The sequence below is a fragment of the Neolamprologus multifasciatus genome, chromosome 11 (assembly GCF_963576455.1).
Source record: "Neolamprologus multifasciatus chromosome 11, fNeoMul1.2, whole genome shotgun sequence".
Classification (NCBI taxonomy): domain Eukaryota; kingdom Metazoa; phylum Chordata; class Actinopteri; order Cichliformes; family Cichlidae; genus Neolamprologus; species Neolamprologus multifasciatus.
Genome location: NC_140449.1, coordinates 8,966,718 through 8,987,995, shown reverse-complemented (window position 1 = coordinate 8,987,995; position 21,278 = coordinate 8,966,718). Strand labels below are relative to the sequence as shown.

The 21,278-nt window shown below is 39.4% G+C and overlaps 1 protein-coding gene across 1 annotated transcript; it reads right to left on the bottom strand.

Annotated features, from left to right (window-relative positions):
• Positions 1-3,165: 3,165 nt before the first annotated feature.
• Positions 3,166-18,954, bottom strand: colec10 (collectin sub-family member 10 (C-type lectin)). The gene is made up of 7 exons (XM_085178771.1): positions 15,446-18,954; positions 13,509-13,580; positions 9,947-10,018; positions 8,084-8,137; positions 5,707-5,802; positions 5,187-5,398; positions 3,166-4,962 (listed from the first exon to the last, which is right to left on the bottom strand). Exons 1-7 carry the CDS (start codon positions 15,543-15,545, stop codon positions 4,735-4,737), a joined length of 834 nt encoding a protein of 277 aa, XP_085034897.1. The 5' UTR covers positions 15,546-18,954; the 3' UTR covers positions 3,166-4,734.
• Positions 18,955-21,278: the final 2,324 nt, after the last annotated feature.

Here is a 21,278-nt window from a genome sequence, read left to right as displayed (position 1 = left end):
TAATTAATGAGACATAAAAATAAATCTGATGCTATTGTTTGCTTTAGAAGTAGTGGAAGAAGATATAAAGGGTGTTCTTTAAATCACAAATGACAAAAAAAGCAGGGAGAATTAATTTAAATAATCTGTTTTTTTGGGGTTTTTTTTTTTTTTTTTTTTTTACTACATAAATCCCCTTTACACAGTTAAAATAGATGCACCACACAATATTATAAAAATGCCATGACATCATACAGTCACATATTAAGTAATTATTAAAAGTTTTTTATGGCATTGGTTTACAGTTTATAAGCGGTTGCTTAAGTTCAATATTAGGGTGACATCATCAGGAATGATCGCCGAAATGATGACGATGATAGACGTGTACAGATTATTGTCACGGATCTGGGTCATTTTGACCCAGCATTTTCAGTTACTTGTATTTTGGTATTTTTTCTGTATTATTGTTTATGTTCTGATTCTTTAGTTATCCTGTTTTGAATATTATAAATCTATGTTTCAGTTTTTTCTGGTTAAGGGCTTATTTCTTAGGTTTGCTTTTGTGCCCTCGTGGTTAGTGTTTACTGTAGGTTTAGTTCAGTGTCAAGTCTGCGTCTCTGTGAATTTTTTCTTGATTCCTGTTTTACTTTGAAGGTCCATGTCTTATGTCAGTGTAGGGGAGACCGTGGAAAATTGTAACATTTTTGACATTTTTGTCTGTAGCTTGGAGCTCTTTTAAGGTAGTGGATTCAAAATGTAATGCAAAGTATTTACATGTCTCTGCTATTAAATAGTACAGATATTTTCTCTGAAAAGAAATATTTATGCAGCTATGTGTGTGTGACAGAATGCAGAAATCGAGCTTTTGAACATATTCCAACAAGACAAATTATGGAATTTTCAACAACTGAATATTTCATTAATTTTGGTTGGCCTTCCTTGAGTTTGGCCTCATTGACTCAGTGGGCATTGTAACCTATAACTCTTGCACCAACTTTTGAACATAACAATGAAGCTGAAAAAATGTAGTTGTGCACCAGCTTCATCAACTGAACTATGCGTGTTTGTGTCAAGTTTCTAATCTATCAGAATCACAGTGGTGACAGACGTATGGCACTCCTGGCGTGCAGTCCTCATGAGCCCACAGTGTACAAGTCAGGCACGTCAAGCTTCTTTTGGGTTTGAGTTATTTTTAAGTTTTCCATGCACATAATACAGAAATTCTCATCAGCGTCTGAGGAATTTGTGCTGTCCTGTTCAGTGTTTTTCATTTTCAGATTTCTCTTTCGCGATGTTAAGAGCTTGGATTGTTTTAAGTTTGCCTTGTTTCTGGCACAGCCTCTTCTTTGGGAAACGTATTTTCCTCCTTCTGTGGCCTGCTTCAAGGGCCACGTTGACTGGTGTATCACTGAGTCTTGCTGTTTGTTTCCTTTTTCTTCCCGCTAAAAGGGTTTTTCTTGGTCCAGCTTTTGCATATCTTCAGTTAGAAGACTGCAGATGTGAGGATCTGGAGGAATGGTCACGTCATCAGCTGTAGGACTGGTGAGATGAGCCGCAAGAGGAGCGGACTGTTGGTCAGCTGGAGAAATGTCTGTATGGAGAGTTGGAGAAGGACGATCTGTGACCTGTGATGGAGCAAAGTCACTTTGTTCAAGTATGTTTGGATTGTATAGCCAAATTCCATAGTACTGGAATTCAGCTTGTATAGTCTTTGGTGTAGCTGCTGATAGAAGTGCAGTTCTGACAAGACCTGGTATTTCATATATTGTCATGGTCTTTCCTGGATTCATTCTCATCCAGCAATTACTTGCACTGTTCATCATCTTTTTCAGTGGGCCATAAACACTCCTGTCAAGTGGTTGGAGTTTGTGACTGCAGTGAGGGGGAAATGTGAGCATCGCAATTCCATTGCAATGTCCATGAGAATAATTACTTTTTTTTAAATGGCTAACCTGGGTGTGGTTTGCAAAGTGCTTCAGAAAGATGAGGAAATCTGTTTCTTGCATCCATCCTGATTTATTTCCGCTACCATTACTTCCTACTGGCCCATCTCTGACAAAGTGGTCTGCATAACATATGCGTGGGAACACAAACATTGGAGGAATTGTGTTGCCAATGGCATTAACCACATATACAAAGATGACCAGTGAACCTTTCTCTGCTGATTTCATTGCCCCAACTTGGCAACTAATGGACAAAGTTGGATTTCTTTTCATGTAGGCTGAGAACCATTCTGGTCCAGCCCTCCAGAATTAGTCCCAGGACTTTGGATATTTGCATCCATGTTTCACTGCAAGCTGATATGTCAGTTCTTTTACCTGTAATTTAAATCACGAAATATGTTTGTATTTCTAATATACTATATTTTAAATTGACACTATTACAAATTTCTAACCTTCCCCTGCCTTATCCTTTATCAATTCCTATCTGCTTACCTCACATGGATAAAAAGCATCTGCAGATCTCATCAGGTATTCTGTTAATTCTTTCTCTTATTTATCAGTGAAGACCATCTTTCCACCATGGTATCCTACTGTGGGAGTCCCCTTGATCCCTGCTCTTCCAGCTTCTTCCTCTCTTTACAAAATCTGTGCAAACTGACATTGCAAATGCCGTACAATTTTGCCACAGATCTGTTGGGCTTTCCCTGATCTCTAACATCATTTGATGCTCTCTCCAAAATACTGAGAGGCACCCCTCGGTCAGTCTTTCTCTTCCACGACCTCGACATACTGTAATTCAAAGAAAACAGTTAAAGTAATAGTGGTGTAAGTTGTAACATTTGCATTATTGTTACAATTAACCCAGACTGTTGCCGTTACAACTGACCCAGACTCCTATAGCCCTGCTGTTTAGTTTCCCCCAGTATAGATTATCTTTAGTTCAGCTTTGCCATTTTCACCTTGTGTTTGATTTTGCAATAAACCTCCTTCGCATCTCAGCGAGTGCCTGCTCTTGGGTCCTCATTTATTTGCTCCACACGGCTCACCCCAGTTAGCCATGACAATTATGTTAAAATAGGTCTTTTTGAAGGATATGGTATTCCATGTTTTGCAGCATTTTTGAGGTGCACTTACAGTAGTTCAAAAGTGAAACACGAGGTGAACATGTGCAAGCCATATGTTTGTGACTGTGAATCTCCCACATTGTTGAGAAATTTTACTTTTTAATTTATGTCTGAATGACTTGATTCAAAAAACGTGGTCATAATCAGCTGCACCTGCTGTGAGTGATACAAGATATTTCTCCTGCTTTTGGAAACACTGGAACTATTTTTTCATTTCTTTTGTAATTACTGGGATATTTTTAAAATATATGCGTGTTTGTATGTGTGGTCTTTTATTCTTCTTCTTTGTTCTTTTATAGTGAAATCAACTAAAATGTCTGAAATAATGATTGTCTGACAGAGGCATGTTGACATTTTGGGAATCAGTAGGCTAAATCAATAGGATAAACTCCTAGGATTCACTGGACCTTGATTCTCACAAAAACATGGTAATTCAGTGCCACTAAAGATCCTTTCATTTGCCGGTTTTACCCGAGATCTCAGCACAGTCCCCATATCCAGCACTATTCAGCTCCCTGCTACCACAGAATCCATCATCTGCCAGGTCAGTTTGATCCACCCACTTCCACTTGCCGTCTGTTCATGTGGGTTAGTTTCAGGCTTTAGTTTGCTCCATTTCTAGTACCACTTGTGGTTGAACTCTATCCACGCTGACCAGCAAACTGTACCTAAAGAAGGTACAAATGTATTTGTAATTTTGACTGTCAGGGTTCAAGCAGGGGTAACCCATTCATGAAGATGCAGTTCAAAGATTCTGAAGACGACTGTTTTATGATAAGGCTGTATCACAAGTTTTTCATTGTTAGCCTTTACCCAGAAAAAGCAGCATTATGGCACCTTTTCAAAAATAAATGTTCATAGATCTTCAGTATTTCTGTCAGAGCAACACAAGCTATTAGATTTTTAATGAACCAATTATTATTTTTGGATCGCGTACAAATACTTTACACTATTTCGCATGCCACGAAACATCATCAGAATATATAAGGGACATCCTAAATAAGAACAATATAATCTGAAACCTTTATATACTTTGTCCCTTTATTTCCTTTGTCTATTTCAATTTCCCTTATGCACCAATAAATACATATTTCAGAACACTCAAGGTTACATTCCTTGCTAATCATGTTTTCTTACTCAGATTTTCTTCATATATTCTTTTTACTTTACTTCTGGACACTTGTAATTGAGCAGACGGGTACAGCAGTTGTAAATCTCTTATAGATGTTTAGTAAACTTTAATTTGCTTTGGAGTTGTGAGTAACTCTCTGTGTGAAATAGCACGATAAGCCTGTGTGCTTAAGCACAAGGCCGTTTTACTCTAATCTAATTGCCTAAACCAACCTCTTGAACCCTGATATAAATTTTTCAGTACAGCCGTAGCCTTCAATGATACCGATGCAGTGCCACAGAATAGGTAAAAACTGCTGTAAAAGTGAGCCCCATATTTTCTCAGATAGTGAAAGCCACTACAACTGTAAAAGAAAACGAAATTAAAAGAGGAAACCCAATTTTAGTTAATTTTAGAACAATTTTACTGATTTGTTGGTGGTAATGGTTCTTATATACGTGAACACAGTAGTCTCAATCAAACTGAAATTGTCTGCATATTTGCAGGAAATGTGAAATATAAATGTGTTTTTCAGGAGTCTGATCCTTGTCTTGACATGTGCAGTGAGTGGCCAAGGTCAAGATGATGACGAGGCAACTGCCTGTCTTCCTCCTCTTCTTCTCCTGCTCTTTGGGAACTCACAGATGAAAAACATGGTGGCTTCACACTCCACGTGAGCCCACATTCCAGTGCTGAGCAGCTCCACGCAGCTGGAGTTTGTGTTGGGCTGTAGCTCCTCCTCTTGGCTCCAAGATGCAAAACCCTGCAGAGGGGTGGAGTCTGCATAAACGTGACTGCTCCCGTCCTGATTTTAGAAAATAGAGAAGAGATTAAAAAAAAACAACAACAGTTTGTCATCATTTGTTAACTAATTTTGTTCTGTTTTTGACCAACACTGCCCACAACAGCCTAAAATATGTCCTTCTTACACTTTACACACAACCGTCTTTTATTTTTCAACATTAAAAGTATCAAAAAAGCATTAGACTTACTAATTACTACCTAGTTAATATTACCAAAACCACTTACCATGCCCTTGGTTTGAGTCTGCACTCCTATATACACTCTTGTCAGTCCTGCCTGACTAACATAGTCTGCCATGAGACGGTTGATGTTGGTGCTTTTGGGCATGGCCAGGGTGCCTCCTCTGAGCTTGCAGTTCATTAAAGCCTCTCTAAACCTCTTGGGCTCCTTCACCAGCAGGTAGTACCTCTCTTCTGTTTCTCTCAAGCCTAGAACCACTGAACAGGACATGTTCAAAGGTTAAAGGTCATCTGACATAAGTTTAAAGGCATGTTTTCATTGTTCTGATTTTTTCTTCTTAACACAGAAACCAAATTAGAAGTCAAGTGGCAGGATGATGCACAGACATGAAGGGACTAGTGTACTTGTGTAATGTAAGTCTTGAATGAAGAAAGGATTTGGTGTTTTGAGGCCAGACTTGATACAAGCTCTTTCACACAGAAACCTGTCTCAGTTCCTTCTATTAAATTTTAAAGGTAAGACATCGTCTAGTGTCTAGTAAAAGATTAAAAACATAGCGACTTACCGTTCTTCACAAACTTGACTGCATTCCCCAGCTTGCCTACATTGATATCGAGCTGTCCAACCACCTTCCTGTACCTCCCACAGTCACACATTGTACCTAATAGATCAAATGGGGGTTAGGACAGCTCAGATGAATATTTGTCTGAATGTCAGACGATGTCATAAAATTAGGCAAATGTGGAACCTGCTTCTTGGTACAAGGACTGGTGATTGTAATAAGGATCATTAAATGCTTTTCTACAGCATTGCTCCCTTAGGGACAATCTCCATTAGCATCTATTTGAACCGATTGAGAGTCACAAACAAATACTTGTTTTTTTTTTCCCCAGAAAGGAATTTGAAGGAATTTTAAATGTTGTTTATTGAACTCCGTTTCCCAGATCAAATCCACTTATGGGTGTGGTAAAAGTTTTTGTCACGGCCGGGGTAGCAGTTGTGTGGTGTTTGTAGAAAAAGGACCCAATATTCAGGAAACGGCTAGATGCAGGTAAACGTTTATTTACAATGTGAAAAACAGGAAATGAGGCACGAGAAATTACTTTCTTTTTTTTTTTTTTGTCCCGTTTGGATCTTTAGCCATCAGAATTGTTGTCTTAAGGCCAAGAAAGATGCCAAGCGGATTTATTTTACCAAGTGGACCATCATGGCCTTGCCATATTGGTCCATTTGATTGACCTTTAATATAATTATGTATTTATTTTATTTTCGGTTGCTACATGACTGGGGTACAGGACAGGGAGAAAGAATGAAAGAAAGAGAGGGAGAGAAAGAAAAACAGAGGGGAGAAGAGACAGTGAGAAAGGGGGGAAGAAAGAAAGAAAAACAAACAAAACACCTGGATCACCTGTATGGAGAAAAAAAAAACAGAATGAAAGCAAACAAGGGAAGAGCAACATAATAAATACAGCACCATCACAATAAACTAGCTAGCAGTAGATAACAGTAGATACTAAATATTAAACGCTATTACGAGAAATTACTAAAAACCTAAACTGGGAACACTAATGAGGAGATCTGAAATAATAACCAACACAGACGAACCGACGAGGAGCAGAGGTAGACACACACTAAATACACATGCACACAAGGTAATCAGGAAATGACACAGGAAAACACAGCTGAAACTAATGAGCAAGATGAGCCACAGACCTTCAAAGTAAAACAGGAAATTTACAGACTGTTTTACCAACACAGAGACACAAACAGAGCACCGGAGGAGGACACAGGTAGGAATAACACAACACTAAACACAAGACCCCAAATCCTAGGAACTAAGAAAACAAGAATTAACCCAAAACATCAGAAAATACTAATATTAAACACAAAACACTGGGTCTAACGGCTCATACCATGACAGTTTAAGTAAATACTGCAGCATTCTTTTTCAAGGTTGTTTAACTGCATGAGTAAGACTTTATCATTTGACCTACAACAAGTTACTGATTCATTTCCAGTGATTCAGTATTTTGTACAACCACTTTCAGCAGCAATAACTTGGAGTCACTGCATGACTTGATCATCTCTCACATGGCTGTGGAGGAATTCTGGCCCACTCGTTTTCACTGTGTAGGCGGGGTATTCATTTACATACAACTCTCTTCAGGTCCTGCCACAGCATTTCAACCCAGATGAGGTCTGGTCTTTGACCACTGAACCTTGGTTCTATTCTTTTTTAGCCATCCTGATTGAGATTTGTTGCTGTGCCTGGGATCACTGTCCCATTTTTGGCTAAACTTTAGCTGTCAGACAGATGGCCTCACATTTGACTCCAGAATACTTTGGTATAGGCATGAGTTCAATGACAGCAAGGTGCCGTGGTCGTGTGGCTGCAAAACAAATCCAAATCATCACCCCTCCATCACCGTACAGCTGGTATGAGGTGTTTGTGCTGATATGCTCTAAACATCTCCACTTTTGGCTGGTCCATCCAAAGGACAGTGCTCGAGTTTTGTGATTTGTTTAGATGCAGCTTAGAGAGAAGAGACATTCTCCTGACAATCCTTCTGAAATAACCATACCTGTTCAGTCTTTTGTGATTATACTATCATGAACTTTAACATTTAGCATCCTAACCAAGACCTGTAGAGGCTGAGATGTAGCTCAGTGTCTCTGAGAATTGCATGGTGTGACACTGGGGTGAATTTGCTCTGACCTCCACTGGGTGTCATTGTGTTACCAAACATCTGAGCGCTCCAGACCAGCAAACTGACATCACTGTTAAAAGTGATGACCAGTTAATCAAGTGCATTTTGATTAGCAGCACCTAGCAATAATTCCTCTGGGATCAGTAAGAATGTACTTAGTTTTTCACAGGACATAGCTTTTTTTTGCTATGGCTGTATGACTGAAAACGAGAGGCAGTGTCTGCATGCTGTTACCTGGTTTCCCTTTTAAACCAGTTGGTCCATCTACACCTTTATCACCCTTGTCACCTGCAGAAGAATCAAAAATCATTAATAGCACCCTTTGTTGTTAGCTGTATTTCAACCTCTAGAAGCTTCCTGTTGACCTTGTCATGTAGTTACAACGCTCTACCACCAGATGGCTGTATCACACATTGAAAACTCAACAGGGCCGCACGCCTTTCTAGATGGTCAACGTTTGACCAACAGGTCATAATTAATTATTCCAACAAGATAATTTATACCAAATAACACTAACATCCACATATATTTTTAATTGAGAGATATCATCAAATGTTACTGTTTGTGTGTAAATCTTGTCCTGAATTTGCACTCACACTGTTGTTTCATCGTGGAAAATAACCCAAATGGCAGTTGCAAATTTTGGGGAAGTGGGTTGCAGTACAAACATCACAATGGCCTAGCTTTGAATGAGGAACAGTCAGAACAGTGAAATACTGTACCTGTAATCTGACCAGTTGTTTTGCCATACTGATGGATTTGATTTATTTGAGTTTGTTTGAGCACCTTTGCAAAAAATACGGAAAACACAGTGGGTAAATATGGTAAAATGTGACCTGATATGGCTTTCCAGTGTTTCAGTGGACTATACAGTAGAATTCATCCCAAACAGTCCTCCAGCTGCAGTCAGTTGCTTTTTTTTGTTCCATATAAACTCAGTAACTCCAGTTTTACAGTCTGTAGATTTATATAGTTGTTCTTTTGGCCAAAAACGATGTAAGCTCTGCAGACAATCTGATAAGGATCCATATACATGGAGTTACAATTATAAAAGCGATGTCTGCTCATTCATCATGTTTTTATATTATGAATGAACACCAATTTCCCATGTGGAAACTAAACTGAACTGACTTTCTTCAGTGCTCCTGTGTCACGGCCAACATTCTTGCAAACACGAACTGAATTTGAGCTTGTGATCTTGTTATGTTGGCATGTCCCTGAAAACAAGTGTTTTTTTTTTTTTCAGGTGTTTTATGAGCTTTGGGCTTTCAGCATCAATGAAATCCAAAGCTGTGACTTCACTCCTTTGCCTGATATAGCTGACACACAGCCACTTTCCTAATAGCGTATTAATCATAATGAATACTGAGAAACTGAATGTCTAGAAAGACAGGGGAACATGACTGCTCATAAAAACAAATCTACAATAGAAACTGTTTTAGCCACTTCAGGCAGAGCAACTGCATGACATCATGTTGCAGGATCTATTGATGCGATAACTTAAAACGTGAAAGAAACTGACAAAAATACAAGCCTTTAGTGGAAACTGTCTAGTTAGCTCAATAATGAACAGATTTAATTTTTAAAAACTCTCCTTGTGTGTTTGTCTTGGGACTGATTAAGTCTGCCAGTTAGTGTAGTGATGCGGGTTTTAGTTGAGACCATTGTTGGGGAGCGTGCGGCAGTGAAATCTCAGGAGGGCATCCGGGAGGCCGTATTTTTTCTTAAAGACAATTTGAAAGTCATTAAGCGTCTGCAGAAACCTCACAGCTACCTATCAAAATGTTTAACGGCACTGGAGCGAGAACAAATTTATACACTCGAATGAAAAATGAAAGGTCATTAATCTTTCTCGCTTTTGGGAACTGAGGGACTAAGTATTACCCCCTGATGTACTTTATTAGTTCTTATTTATTTATTATTTTATTGTAAATATTACACTTGAATGAGTAATGCAATAGTAAGGTTTTACAGTATGGTTTCAGGCAGATGGATGGACAGATAGGAGGCAGGACTAGAGAAGCACTGAGACTGACAGGAAACTGTGTTAAACTGCATATCAAACCTGAACTTTAGATTAGAATGACTTTGTTGTACCTCTGTCTCCAGTAGGCCCAATCTTTCCTGTGTGGCCCAATTCTCCTGTAAGGCCCGACTCCCCCGGCACTCCTGTGGGAGAAAGGAAGGATGAGATTTGGAGGTATTTGCGATAGAGTAAAGAAATATTATTTGGAAAAAGTGTTGAAAATGCTGTTTCAGTCCAACATAGTCTGCATATGCCAGAAAAGCAGAGGATGTGTGCATGTTGGAAGTCAGCATAAACTGGAAAAATCAGTTATTATCGCTTTTAATAACTCAATAATCAATTTCTTTTTGTGTTAGTATCATTATATTTTAGTTTCTTTTGTATAATCTGTGCAACTCTATTCCACGCCATTCAATCTTTTAAGGATTCTCCCTGCAAAAACTGCTGTTGGCTCCACTGTCTGTTAAATGCATGTATTTCTAGTGTCATTTTTACTGTTATTTATTTAATCATTTATGAATACATTTTATTTTTTTAATCTAAAAATAAGTGATTGTAATGGATTGAAGTACACTGTAATCTGATTACCACTGCCTGGCTTACTGTTTTGTTTGTCTTTAGAAGAACTTAGGAGTGTGCATGATTTTGGAGGGTGCCTTAAAAATGTATCCTAAATGGGGAACATTAAACTAAAAGGCAGTGTGTGCGTGTGCGTGTGTGTGCGTGTGTGTGTGTGTGTGTGTGTGTGTGTGTGCGTGCGCATGGGAAAACTAGCAGACCGAGGCTCTCTGCCAGCCCCTGAATGAGTGTTTCCTCAGGAAACTATTCAACTGAAAATTGATGGCGTTTAAAATACTAAGTGACGCATTGGAGAAGCCTGCCACTATTAGAGGGATTTGCCACACACACACACGTACAGCCAGCTATTCACTAATATTTCACATGTCCCGCTTGCGCATGTTGACTTTCGACTCGGTGATTTGTTGGCAGAAGGCATGAGTTCTTATGTGTGTGAAGTCGCTGGGAAAAATTTGCTCACACAAGGGTGCGATTTTTATTTATTTTTTCTTTTAAATTAGGAAAATTCTGCATGAACGCACCCGAGAAGCACATTCGCAAAGTGAATGCTTCAACAACACTGAAGTGACAAGTGATGACAAGAAGTGCTTATACGTGTTTGTTTTGTTGCCACATGAAGAAAGTTAATCTGGTGGTCTTTTGTTATTCCATCTGCAACAGGTGAATAATGTTTTAGCAGTGCTTACGCTTGCCAGTTAAACGGCCTATCTCAACGTTCAGATAACGGTCCTTCCTATCACTTTTAATGGCCAACCACCCCAACTGGTTTAACGTCTGGAATCTCCAGCTGCTGGAGGATAAAGGAGGCGAAGCCTTGGGGCCTAAGGCAATTTAAATAAAGCCTTCAGCTATTTCAAAACACCCTTGAACTAAACAACTAGCTGTAGCCATAATACAACAAAAATAAAATGCATGTGGTTTCTAAAATGATCGTAAATCAGTGTATTGACTAAATGTTGCTTGCACAGTTGCAGAAGTGGAGTCTCATTTTTGACATTTCTGTTTAGTCGAGATTAATAGAGAGATGGAACATGAAAATAGGGTTGTTCTGTTGTGCACTTCTAGCTACCTAAAAGTGCACAAGATCTAAGATCCTCATATAACACCATAGTTTTGAGCCAGAGCTATATATCAGTCAATACATAATGCAAAAATAGATGTGTGTGTCATCTCATGGTTTGTCTGGCACCCTGTGCAGCACACATGAACCAGAGACGTGTAACGCTTCACTAGGTTATAGACATACTGTATTTATACTGTCTGTTGATACTGGCTCTAAAAACCTTGCACTGGACATGCTCTTCCACATTTTTGGTCTATAATGCAAAGATTTCAACCTCAGTTACAGTTTCGATTCAAGCTAAAAGATGTACAAGTCCAGCACAACAGTTTGTTGTTGTTAATAAGCTTGGAGCAACAAACTGTTTTTGTTGCCCACCGGAGCATTAGCAGTCACATATTCCCATTTAACATTCCAAAATTAAGCAACTGTTTCCTGTAAAACTGCCTAAATTAAAACAGGGAATACATGCGTCATCTGTCAGGCTGCAGACATACTACAGTTACAGAATCATCACAGAAACCTGCTTTCATGCCTACAGTAAGCATACACACATAGAAACCATAATGACTGGCTTTGCTATACCGTTGAATAATGTCCGCAAAGTTGAAAAGTTGAAAGAGTTTCACGTGTACGTGCTTTCTGTACTTTTGAAAATGACCCCAGCGGCTCTGGCATTTGTCTCCCGCACACACTGATAAAAGAAGGGTGTTTTTTAGTGTGCAGCGTGCACATGTGTGAGCTCTGTGAGACGTTATAGAATAAAACCCGGGTGTGTGCACATATACGATCATGACACTATATTTTTTGCATCTATATTTACACATGTGTGAACTGTCTATTGTCTTGTACTCTCTGGCATGTGCAGGATGCTGCATTTCATGTGTATTTTTTTTAAGCATGTGTGAGCAGGTATTTGTGTGTATGCCTATCAGCTCAGCTGGAAAAAAAAAACCTTGTGAAAGCCCCTGCTTTCTTCAGCAGCAATTTACAGATCTGCTTCCTCCACAGATATACAGATGTCATGTCAGTGCAGTGCTGTTTGTCTGTGGCACAGCTGAAGGGAAATGCAAAAGCTGCACACTGGGTGGTTTTGTTACTAGCTATGTTTGTTCATATTAGACAAGCAAGGAAAATTAACTTTTTAAAAAAAAAAAAAAAAAGACTGGTGAAGCCAGACTTAATTTTTTTATTTCCTAGGTGTGATTATATAGATGTACACTTATGGCACTCATCACTTTTTCTCTTCTTTTTAACCTTCAGCTGTTCTACCCCACTGCAATACCTAAAGGAAACATGCTAATGAAGAAGCTGGGGATTTTCTTGCATTTACATCTATTCAAAATAATAAAAAAAAGAATTCTGAGAAGTGAGTTTGGAAAAAGTATTTTACGGTATGTGATTTGAAAACCTGCCAATTAGATTTTTTTTAATTTATTTTTTTTTTTTAGAGGTTTTAAATACAAATGGATTTTTTTCAAAGAGCATCGTGTCACGTTTATTAGACTTGGAAAATTGTACTAAGTATAAGAGTCACATTTTTGTATTTGTTAGCAAGCGTATGACTAAAAAGTACTGCAGTCAGCTCCATTTGCCTCTGTGCACACACTTACCAGATGAATGGTGAGCAGCTACAATGACAATATCACCTGTTAACTGAGTGTCTGAGTGCCATTAAGGCAGATGTGGAGTCATTGTGATAATACTGATGTTTGCCTGTTTCACCATCCTAAACTGCACTCTGATAGAAAAGCAAATTAGATTTTATTTGGGTTATACTGGTGATAAAGGGGAACCCCACTGATTTTACACATCAGTTTATTTGCTGGCTCAACGAGGACTGCGCTCATGGACAAAAAGTTGTATGAAGCCTTTTTTTTTTTTTTTTTTTTCTTTCTAAATGTCTTTCATGTTTTGTGAGTATACACATCACCGGGGTCTACGTGTTTTTGTCCTACAGCTTAGCCATTTTTGACTAGAAGGATACTGGATACCTGGAAGTCCTGGTGGTCCATTCTTCCCCAGTTTCCCCTGATCTCCATCATCTCCAATCTCACCTTGGTCCCCTGGATTTTAGAAAAGAAAGATTGTAAACAAAAAGGCCATCAGTGTGGCGATCCATTGTCAGCTCTAACAGCACGTCAAAAACCACTTCAGCAAAGAGCTTTGGTGAATGATTGTGTGTAAGTTTCAATGTAAGTGTAGCAGAGTGTTTCTAATCATCACACGGAGATGGACTGAATCCTCTTTGGATGTTTATAAAGAAGAAATAACTCTGTTTTAATAAGTCTTCGGCGAGCCAGTATAATTTTTAAAGGCATCGGTGCTTTAAAAGTATTAATGGCACAAAGTCCTTTTTAGAGCTGAAAGCACAAATGAGGTGTAGCAGAAATGTTTGAGGCGGGACCATGGATCAAAAGGCTCTTGGCATGAAATCTTAAGAGATTTCTGAATGTCTATTAAAACAGTAATTTTGCCTCAGTTGTTGATGCAGGCAGCAGTTTATATCTTGTTAAATGCTGGGCTTAGAAAGAAGGACTGCTTAGAGTCTGCTTCTATTAGGCTGGCAGAAGTACTTAGGAAAACTGATAATTCTGCTCGGTCGGCTGTGTAGACATTTTCAAGCTAAATCACTTCACGGTCAAGTGATACAGTCTGCGTAAATATTTAATTTTGTGGACTACTAAACTGAAACCATGTAGCATAAAATTAGCAAAAGGCCTGGTTTGTGTGATTAAGGTGTCAAATCAAATGAAGATCTTTCATCTGCTATTTAACATGTCGCAGTAGCAATAAGATGGGTTATTTCCCCAAAAATGTCAGAATTCGGTGTTTATTGTCGTTCTCAAGAACTGGGCCTGCAGCGTCCTACTTTTTTACGTCTAAAAAAAAAAAAAAAATTCCCGTAAATCTATATAAGAATGATGAAGTCAACATACCAGTAAATGTAATAAAACTGTGTTTGTTGAAAAAGGTTAAAATAAGTCGTTAGACATTTTTGAGGGGTCTAAAACTGGGGAAAAATGCGCATTTGTCACCCACCGAAATACACAGATGTGACTCTACACAAACTCAAGAGACTGCCTCTGTGGTGAGTAGTATCTGGATGAGTCTTGTACAAATAATCTGTTCGCGTTTGTGGCAGCTGTCTAAATACACAATATCACGATGGAACAATGGGAAACTTCTCTGGAAAGCTGTGAAAGTATAACTGATGGTACAGACGCCTCTTCCCTTTGCCCATGACAAACATAATTTATCTTTATTTCAGAAGCTGCTTTTGTAAAACAGACTTTTTGTTTTGGATATAATAAAACTTCAACAACTTAATAAATGGCCTTTATTGTCACAATGAGAGAATCTTTTAGCTTAACAATCTCAGTTTCTGCATGCCAGCTCCTTGAGAGACGGGCCTCTGGCTTCCATTTACAATAAAGGCCATTTTTTTTTCCAGCACAGTGCGCAAAAGAAAAGAAAAGAGGAAAAAAAAAAGCATAGCTTCACTTTGTGTTTTATTAGGGTCTGTCTGTCTCAATCAGCAGGGGAGCAAGCCACTGGATGTCATAAAATGGAAAACACACACAGGGAGGCATTCCCTCCAAAAGACCGCGGGGTAGCAGACAGTGAGCTAGTAAACTTTAGAACATTTAATGCTTGGTGGCTTTACCATCAGCTCTTTAAGCTATAAAACATTTAGGGGGTATTTCCTCAGAACGTTGCACTCTCACACTCTAACACTCTCCTGTAACGTTGGGACACAACAACGTTTCCAACATCATGAACAAACATGAGCACAAAGTACATGAGTACTGTTGATTTTAGGTTGAAAACATTTTAGACTTCATTATGCAAAGATAAACATTTACAAATCGAGCTGACATCCAGTCAAAATCCAAACACACACATTTACAACAGCGCCACAATGCGTTACCTTTAGCTCCTGGTATCAAGGAGCTGGTGCAAACCTCTATAGAAACAGAAACGTAGCTGAAGATGGCTACAAGCACGCAGAGCACCAAGAGCCGCGACATCTCCCAACCGTCACAGACCGCCGCAGAAAATCCAAACCTTTTGGCTTTTTGGAGCAGATGGTCGAGGAGCAGGGATCAGCGTAGCATTAGTGACAGAAGAAAGCAGTGCTGCTGTTTGTAGAACACACAGACACACTTGTTTATACAGTCTTATCAGTTAATTGTCAAAATGTCAAACAACACTCACCAGAGTACTGCATTCCTGTGCATGTGGTTTAACTTTTTAATTGCATGTGAAAAATCTTACCATCATTTGGACAGATACATGGGTACCCTGTAAAGAATAAAGCACAATGTCTTGATGCATGCTCAATTATCCAGGTAAGGAAAACACAAGGAAGTCCGTTTCTCAATCATTAATATGCAAATTGTCATGACCATTGATCAGCTGAGACAGGAAAAAGTCACTCAGATAAGTGACGTGATTAAATGTTTCTCCTACTGAAAACCCTATGCCTAGATAAACAGAATTAACTTTTAGGAATAAAATGAAACGAACACTTCTCTGATTGAGGTTTAACACTTTGCCATCACTCCCTTAGAGGTTGGCACATGCGTGATATTTTCATTCTTGGAGAGAGAATGTGGAATCACGGGAACGTCTGAGAGCCACCTGTGCTTTGCTTCGGTATTACTTTCACTGATAAAAGAAAAATCTCTGATCATGCTCGGCTAGCACTGGGGAGTAACAACTGCTTCTAATTTACTGAAGGGAAATTAGATGAACCAGAGCTCACAATAACACTGCGTAGGTCCTGAATGAATAAAAGTGCTAATAACATTCTTGGAAGTGTAAAAGTAAATACCTTCAGTCAGAACAAATAGTTCCAGTGAAAGTGATTTTTTTTCCTGATAAATCGATTAAAGATGAATGCAAATCTTTCGGCCCTAATGGCGACTGCACAGTGTGTAATAATAAACAGGAGACAAGATTGCCTTCTTATCATGAACAAGGGAGTAGACTCGCTTTTTCTCTTGTCCCGAGTCTTCAGACGAGAAAACACTTGGCAAGAGCGGTTTACATAGAAAATACTGCATGCACGCAGGTTCTTGCCCGCTTGTATCCTGCACTGTATCCTTGCTGCTATGCGATGACAACACACAGTACAGTACCAAAGAAGACAAATAATTAGAGGATGAGTCTTAATAGGAGACGCAGAGGAAGGAGACAGAGCAAGGAACAAAGAGGGATCGCAAATTAGGAGGGGAGCGTAGTCCAAGCCACATGTCTTGGCACAAAAGGAGATCTCCTTATTCAAGAATTATGCTTCCTGGAATGTCTTTAGTCCTTCATCAAACAACTCATCAGTGGCATCAGTGTGCTCAGGTCCTTTTAAGTAGAATAAAAACAAAAAAGAGCAAAAGAGAAAACTTCATCTTAATCAGACTGTTGTTCCCTGAGGGACTGATTGGCTAGATGTCACTTTGAAAAGCATTCAAAGTGAAAAAGCTTTGTATTTTATTGTTGGAAGCCCTTTTTTTAAAAATAATGTTATTTGTATTTAGAGACAAAAATCTTTCAAATGTATCCAGTATTGGCCCTACGATAAAAATACAAATTATTTCAACTGCTGGAAAAGCTGCAGTCTTCAAAGAAAATAACATGGACCTGATGCACTCTTGGAGCAGTCGCAGTCATTAATCACTTTTTTGCTGTTGATTGTGATGTTTGTTTCTCTTGGGTTATCTTTGAAAGGCAGTTTAAACCACACACACACACACACACGCTTGAAAATATTTAAGACCTCACATGCTTGATATCAGTTTCTCTTAGCTTCTGCCACGGTTTGCTTTAAGCTTCCAGCCCTGTATCGTTTCTGCAAAGGAATTTAATGATGTTAAGAGAGGGGCGCTTTGGTAAATGAGCTATTTTATGGCTCTGGATTTTGGTGTCGCTGACCATAACTTGCTAGCATGTTGGATTGCTCAGTGGAAGTTCAAAAGAGACAACCAAGGCCAGGATTGCGAAAGAAAATCATGTGTGGTCACGCCCCTTGATAGAATAGCCACATTTCCAGGGTGTATCCCAACTGTTGCCCAGTGACAGCTGGGATAGGCTTTAGCCCCCTGTGACCCCGAACAGCAGCAGTTAGCATATAAAACAATGGATAAATAGATTCAGTGGCATCCATTTAGTTTCTGACTGCCCCTCAATAAGATAGAAAAGTATAGAAAGGTTACTTTTATGTCTCTACCTGATGAGCCAAAGATCAATTTCCACTTTTCCGTTCTATGTAGGTTTAAGTTCTCATCAGCTCCTAATGGAAATAATTAGCTATTTAAAGGCTAAATGTTCCATTATGTTCACAACATGGTTGCTAACGTTGTCCATCTGCTGCTCGGTGCTTGGCAGATGTGCGGTGCATTTATAATGAATGAATGGAGAGACATTGAAGCCCTTTCAAAAACAACACTTATGAGACAATGCATCAGTAAAGAGTCAGTACTTCGTCTTGTGTGTGCGTGTTTATGTCTTCACTTATTAATTACCCTTTCAGTCTGCGTGGACTTGTCTGTTGAACTGTTTCAGGCAACTTATGGGATGTAAAATACAGACTCGTATACATCAGAACAGCCCTGCTACCCCGAAGGCTAATTATTTACACGTGGTTTAGATTACGTTCTCTAATTAAGAATGTGATTCACACTCCTGGATTGAGGGTTGACTCCAAAATGGTAACCACACCACAAAACAGCCTTCTTCTCTCTGCTGCTTACAGCTCCGTTTACAACACTGGCACCACCATTGGCATTTTAAAGCAGCAGCAGTAGCATACACTGCCCACACGTGTGTCACTGACAAATCGGTCAACAGCAACTCCAAGTATATAAAACATTTACGTAACCTCTGAACCACATTAATTTACTGCCGAGCACGAGTGCCATTACTGGCCTGAGCTGCATGTATTTCCTGGTATTTACTGCAGATTGGGGCATAGAAAAAGCCCTTTTCCTAGGAAAGCAGCACGCAACAAACAGTGACAACCGAAGGCAGTGCATCTACTTGTTTTTATGATGTCACATTTCAGAGGAAGTGACTCAGTTCATTTTCACTGTTATTGAGTCTTCACATGGAATGAATTAAAGTCATGTTTCAATTTGTCTCAGCATTTTCCAAGTAGTCAACCATGAGCGCTGGTGTTAATCAGTACTGCTGTCAAAACCTTCAGTTTGTTAGTCAAATTTTAAAAACACTCACCTGTATATTGACAAGATATAACATACAAACTACTGGGATTATATCGATAATTAATTATGTGGGTGTAATGGCGGTTACCTGTGCCATCTAGACACTTTAGTCTGCACATGGCCAACAACACACTAGTACCTCAATTTCTATTCGTCTCTTACATCAGACTGGAAAAACAGATTTCGATGTCACTGAGTCGAATAAGCATTTGATCCCTTATAACTAGGGATGGGTATCGTTTAGGTTTTATCCGATACCAGTGCCAAACCGGTACTTTTGAAACGTTGCCGGTGCTTAAACGGTGCTCAAACCGGTGCTTAAAGAATGGAAAACACAAAAGTGGTCCAAAAACCTCTCATGTTCAGCTGTTTTTTTGTCAAAAGATAACAATGTTAGCCTTTTCTGCAGCTATGGGGCATATATGGTATCATTCTTGGCTGGAAGCAGTGCTTAAACAATGGAAAAAAACACAAACTTTGTCCAAAAACCTCTCATGTTTAACTGTTTTCCACTTTTTCTTTGGTCATTTTAGCCTTTTTGTCCAGGGTGAAGGGAGTATCTGCCATCAAACAAGAAGACAGCTGCATGTAGCTATGATGGTGTTTGCTGTTCACCTTACATGCATTAATGTAATAACTGGTTAGCCTACTCAACGTAAATTACACACGAACAACATGAAGCTACTCACGCAGAGAAGAATGGCTGCTGTTGCCATCATCATCCGTCATCATTTCTGCTACACTGGCAGGGCTAGGGGCCAGGACTCTCCTCTTCGGGTTTTTGGGGGATGTTGCTAATTCCGGGTCCGATAACAGGCAACCCACAAGCAGTAGATGTGCTCGGTGTGAGGTCTCGCAGCAAGCTATCAAATACGACGCATTTCTCGGCTTTAAAAAAAAACACTATGCGTCGCCAGGTGTTTCATCAGATTTGAGGTGTTACCTCCTTTGACAGTATCACAGTATCACCTTAAAGCACTTGTTGCAGGCTGCTGAGTTTGCATCTTTTGCTGTGAAGTACAGCCAGACTTTTGACCGCTTCGCCTTGGACATTTTTAATTTGTAGCTCTGCTCTAAAAGAACGTACGTACCTGGACCCGCCTACTATTCTCGGAAACTTAAAATGATTGGCTAGAATCTAAAGTGTATCATTCCATACCAGTTGGTGGCGGTAATGCACCTTTCAGTTGTTTGCCAACCGCCAATACAAATGTAAGGAAGAAGAAAGTGTACCACAGCTCAGGAAAAAAAGCACCGAAATAAAGCACCGAAATGTGCGCTGCTTTTCGGTCTGGTTACTACCGTTTATGTCAGAACTGGTGCCATCATGGCACCGGATACCGGTACCCATCCCTACTTATAACCCAGCCGGCGTTCTGGCTGTCACAGATTGGCTGTATGCCTATCAGGCACAAAGATTGCCATCAATCAATTCATCATTCTTCGTATAATAAAAAAACAAATAAATAAATAAAAACAGGGATATCGGGGACAAAGTTGAGAAGGACCTTGGTGGGAAGGTAAAACCTGTTGGTGCGAGTATTCAGAATTGCTGAGTATGAACCAATGAACATCATCTCTACAGTCAAGCATGGAGGTGTTTGTTTTGCTTAAGTTAGAGGATGACTTCGCCACACCGAGGAGCCAGTTAACATGGCCATTCACTGTGTTATCATGGATGACAACCTCCTTCATTTTAGTCAGAACTCTGAAGATGAGTCATGGATGACAATGTTCCAAAACACACCGCCAGGTCAAGAAAGGAGTGGCTAAAGAAGAAACACATCAAGTCCATGGAGTGGCCTGGCCCATCTCCAGACCTGAGTCCTATAGGAAATCTGTGGAGGGAGCTAAAGCTTTGAGTTGCCAAGCAGCAGCTAAGAAACCTAAAGCACTTGGAGAGTTTCTGAAAAGAGTTGTGAGGAGCTCAGTAAAGCACACTGAATATAAAGTTATTTGTGCACTTGTTCCCAAGTGAGCTCAAGAGCTACCTGCCATTTCCTACTCTTTCTATGGCAGAAGCAAATATCTTAAAACTATTAGAAAGTACTAGAAACTGGGCAAAATATTTCTTTGAACTGACCTGAAAACGTCATGTTAAAACCTATAGATTTATTCTAATGCATCTAACAGGATAAAGGTGAGCTCACAGTTGACCTGTAGGTGGAGTACTTCTAGATACAATCAGTGTTGGGAAGGTTACTTTTAAAATGTATTCCATTACAGATTACAGAATACATGCCCCAAAATGTATTCTGAATACTTTGGATTACTTAATATATTATCATGCTGTTTACAACTACATGAATGTACTATTGCTGTGATTTATTACTATTACTGAACGTCCGTGGCTCCGAACCGTAGTAAAGGGACCTCTGGCTAATACATCGGTTCGTGTAGGGCATAGGTGTCAAACTCTGGCCCGCGGGCCAAATTTGGCCCGCAGCCTAATTACATTTGGCCCGCGAAGCCATACCAAATTACTATTAGAGCTGGCCTACTGGTATTATACAGCTAATATATATATTGTTTAGTATTAATTTT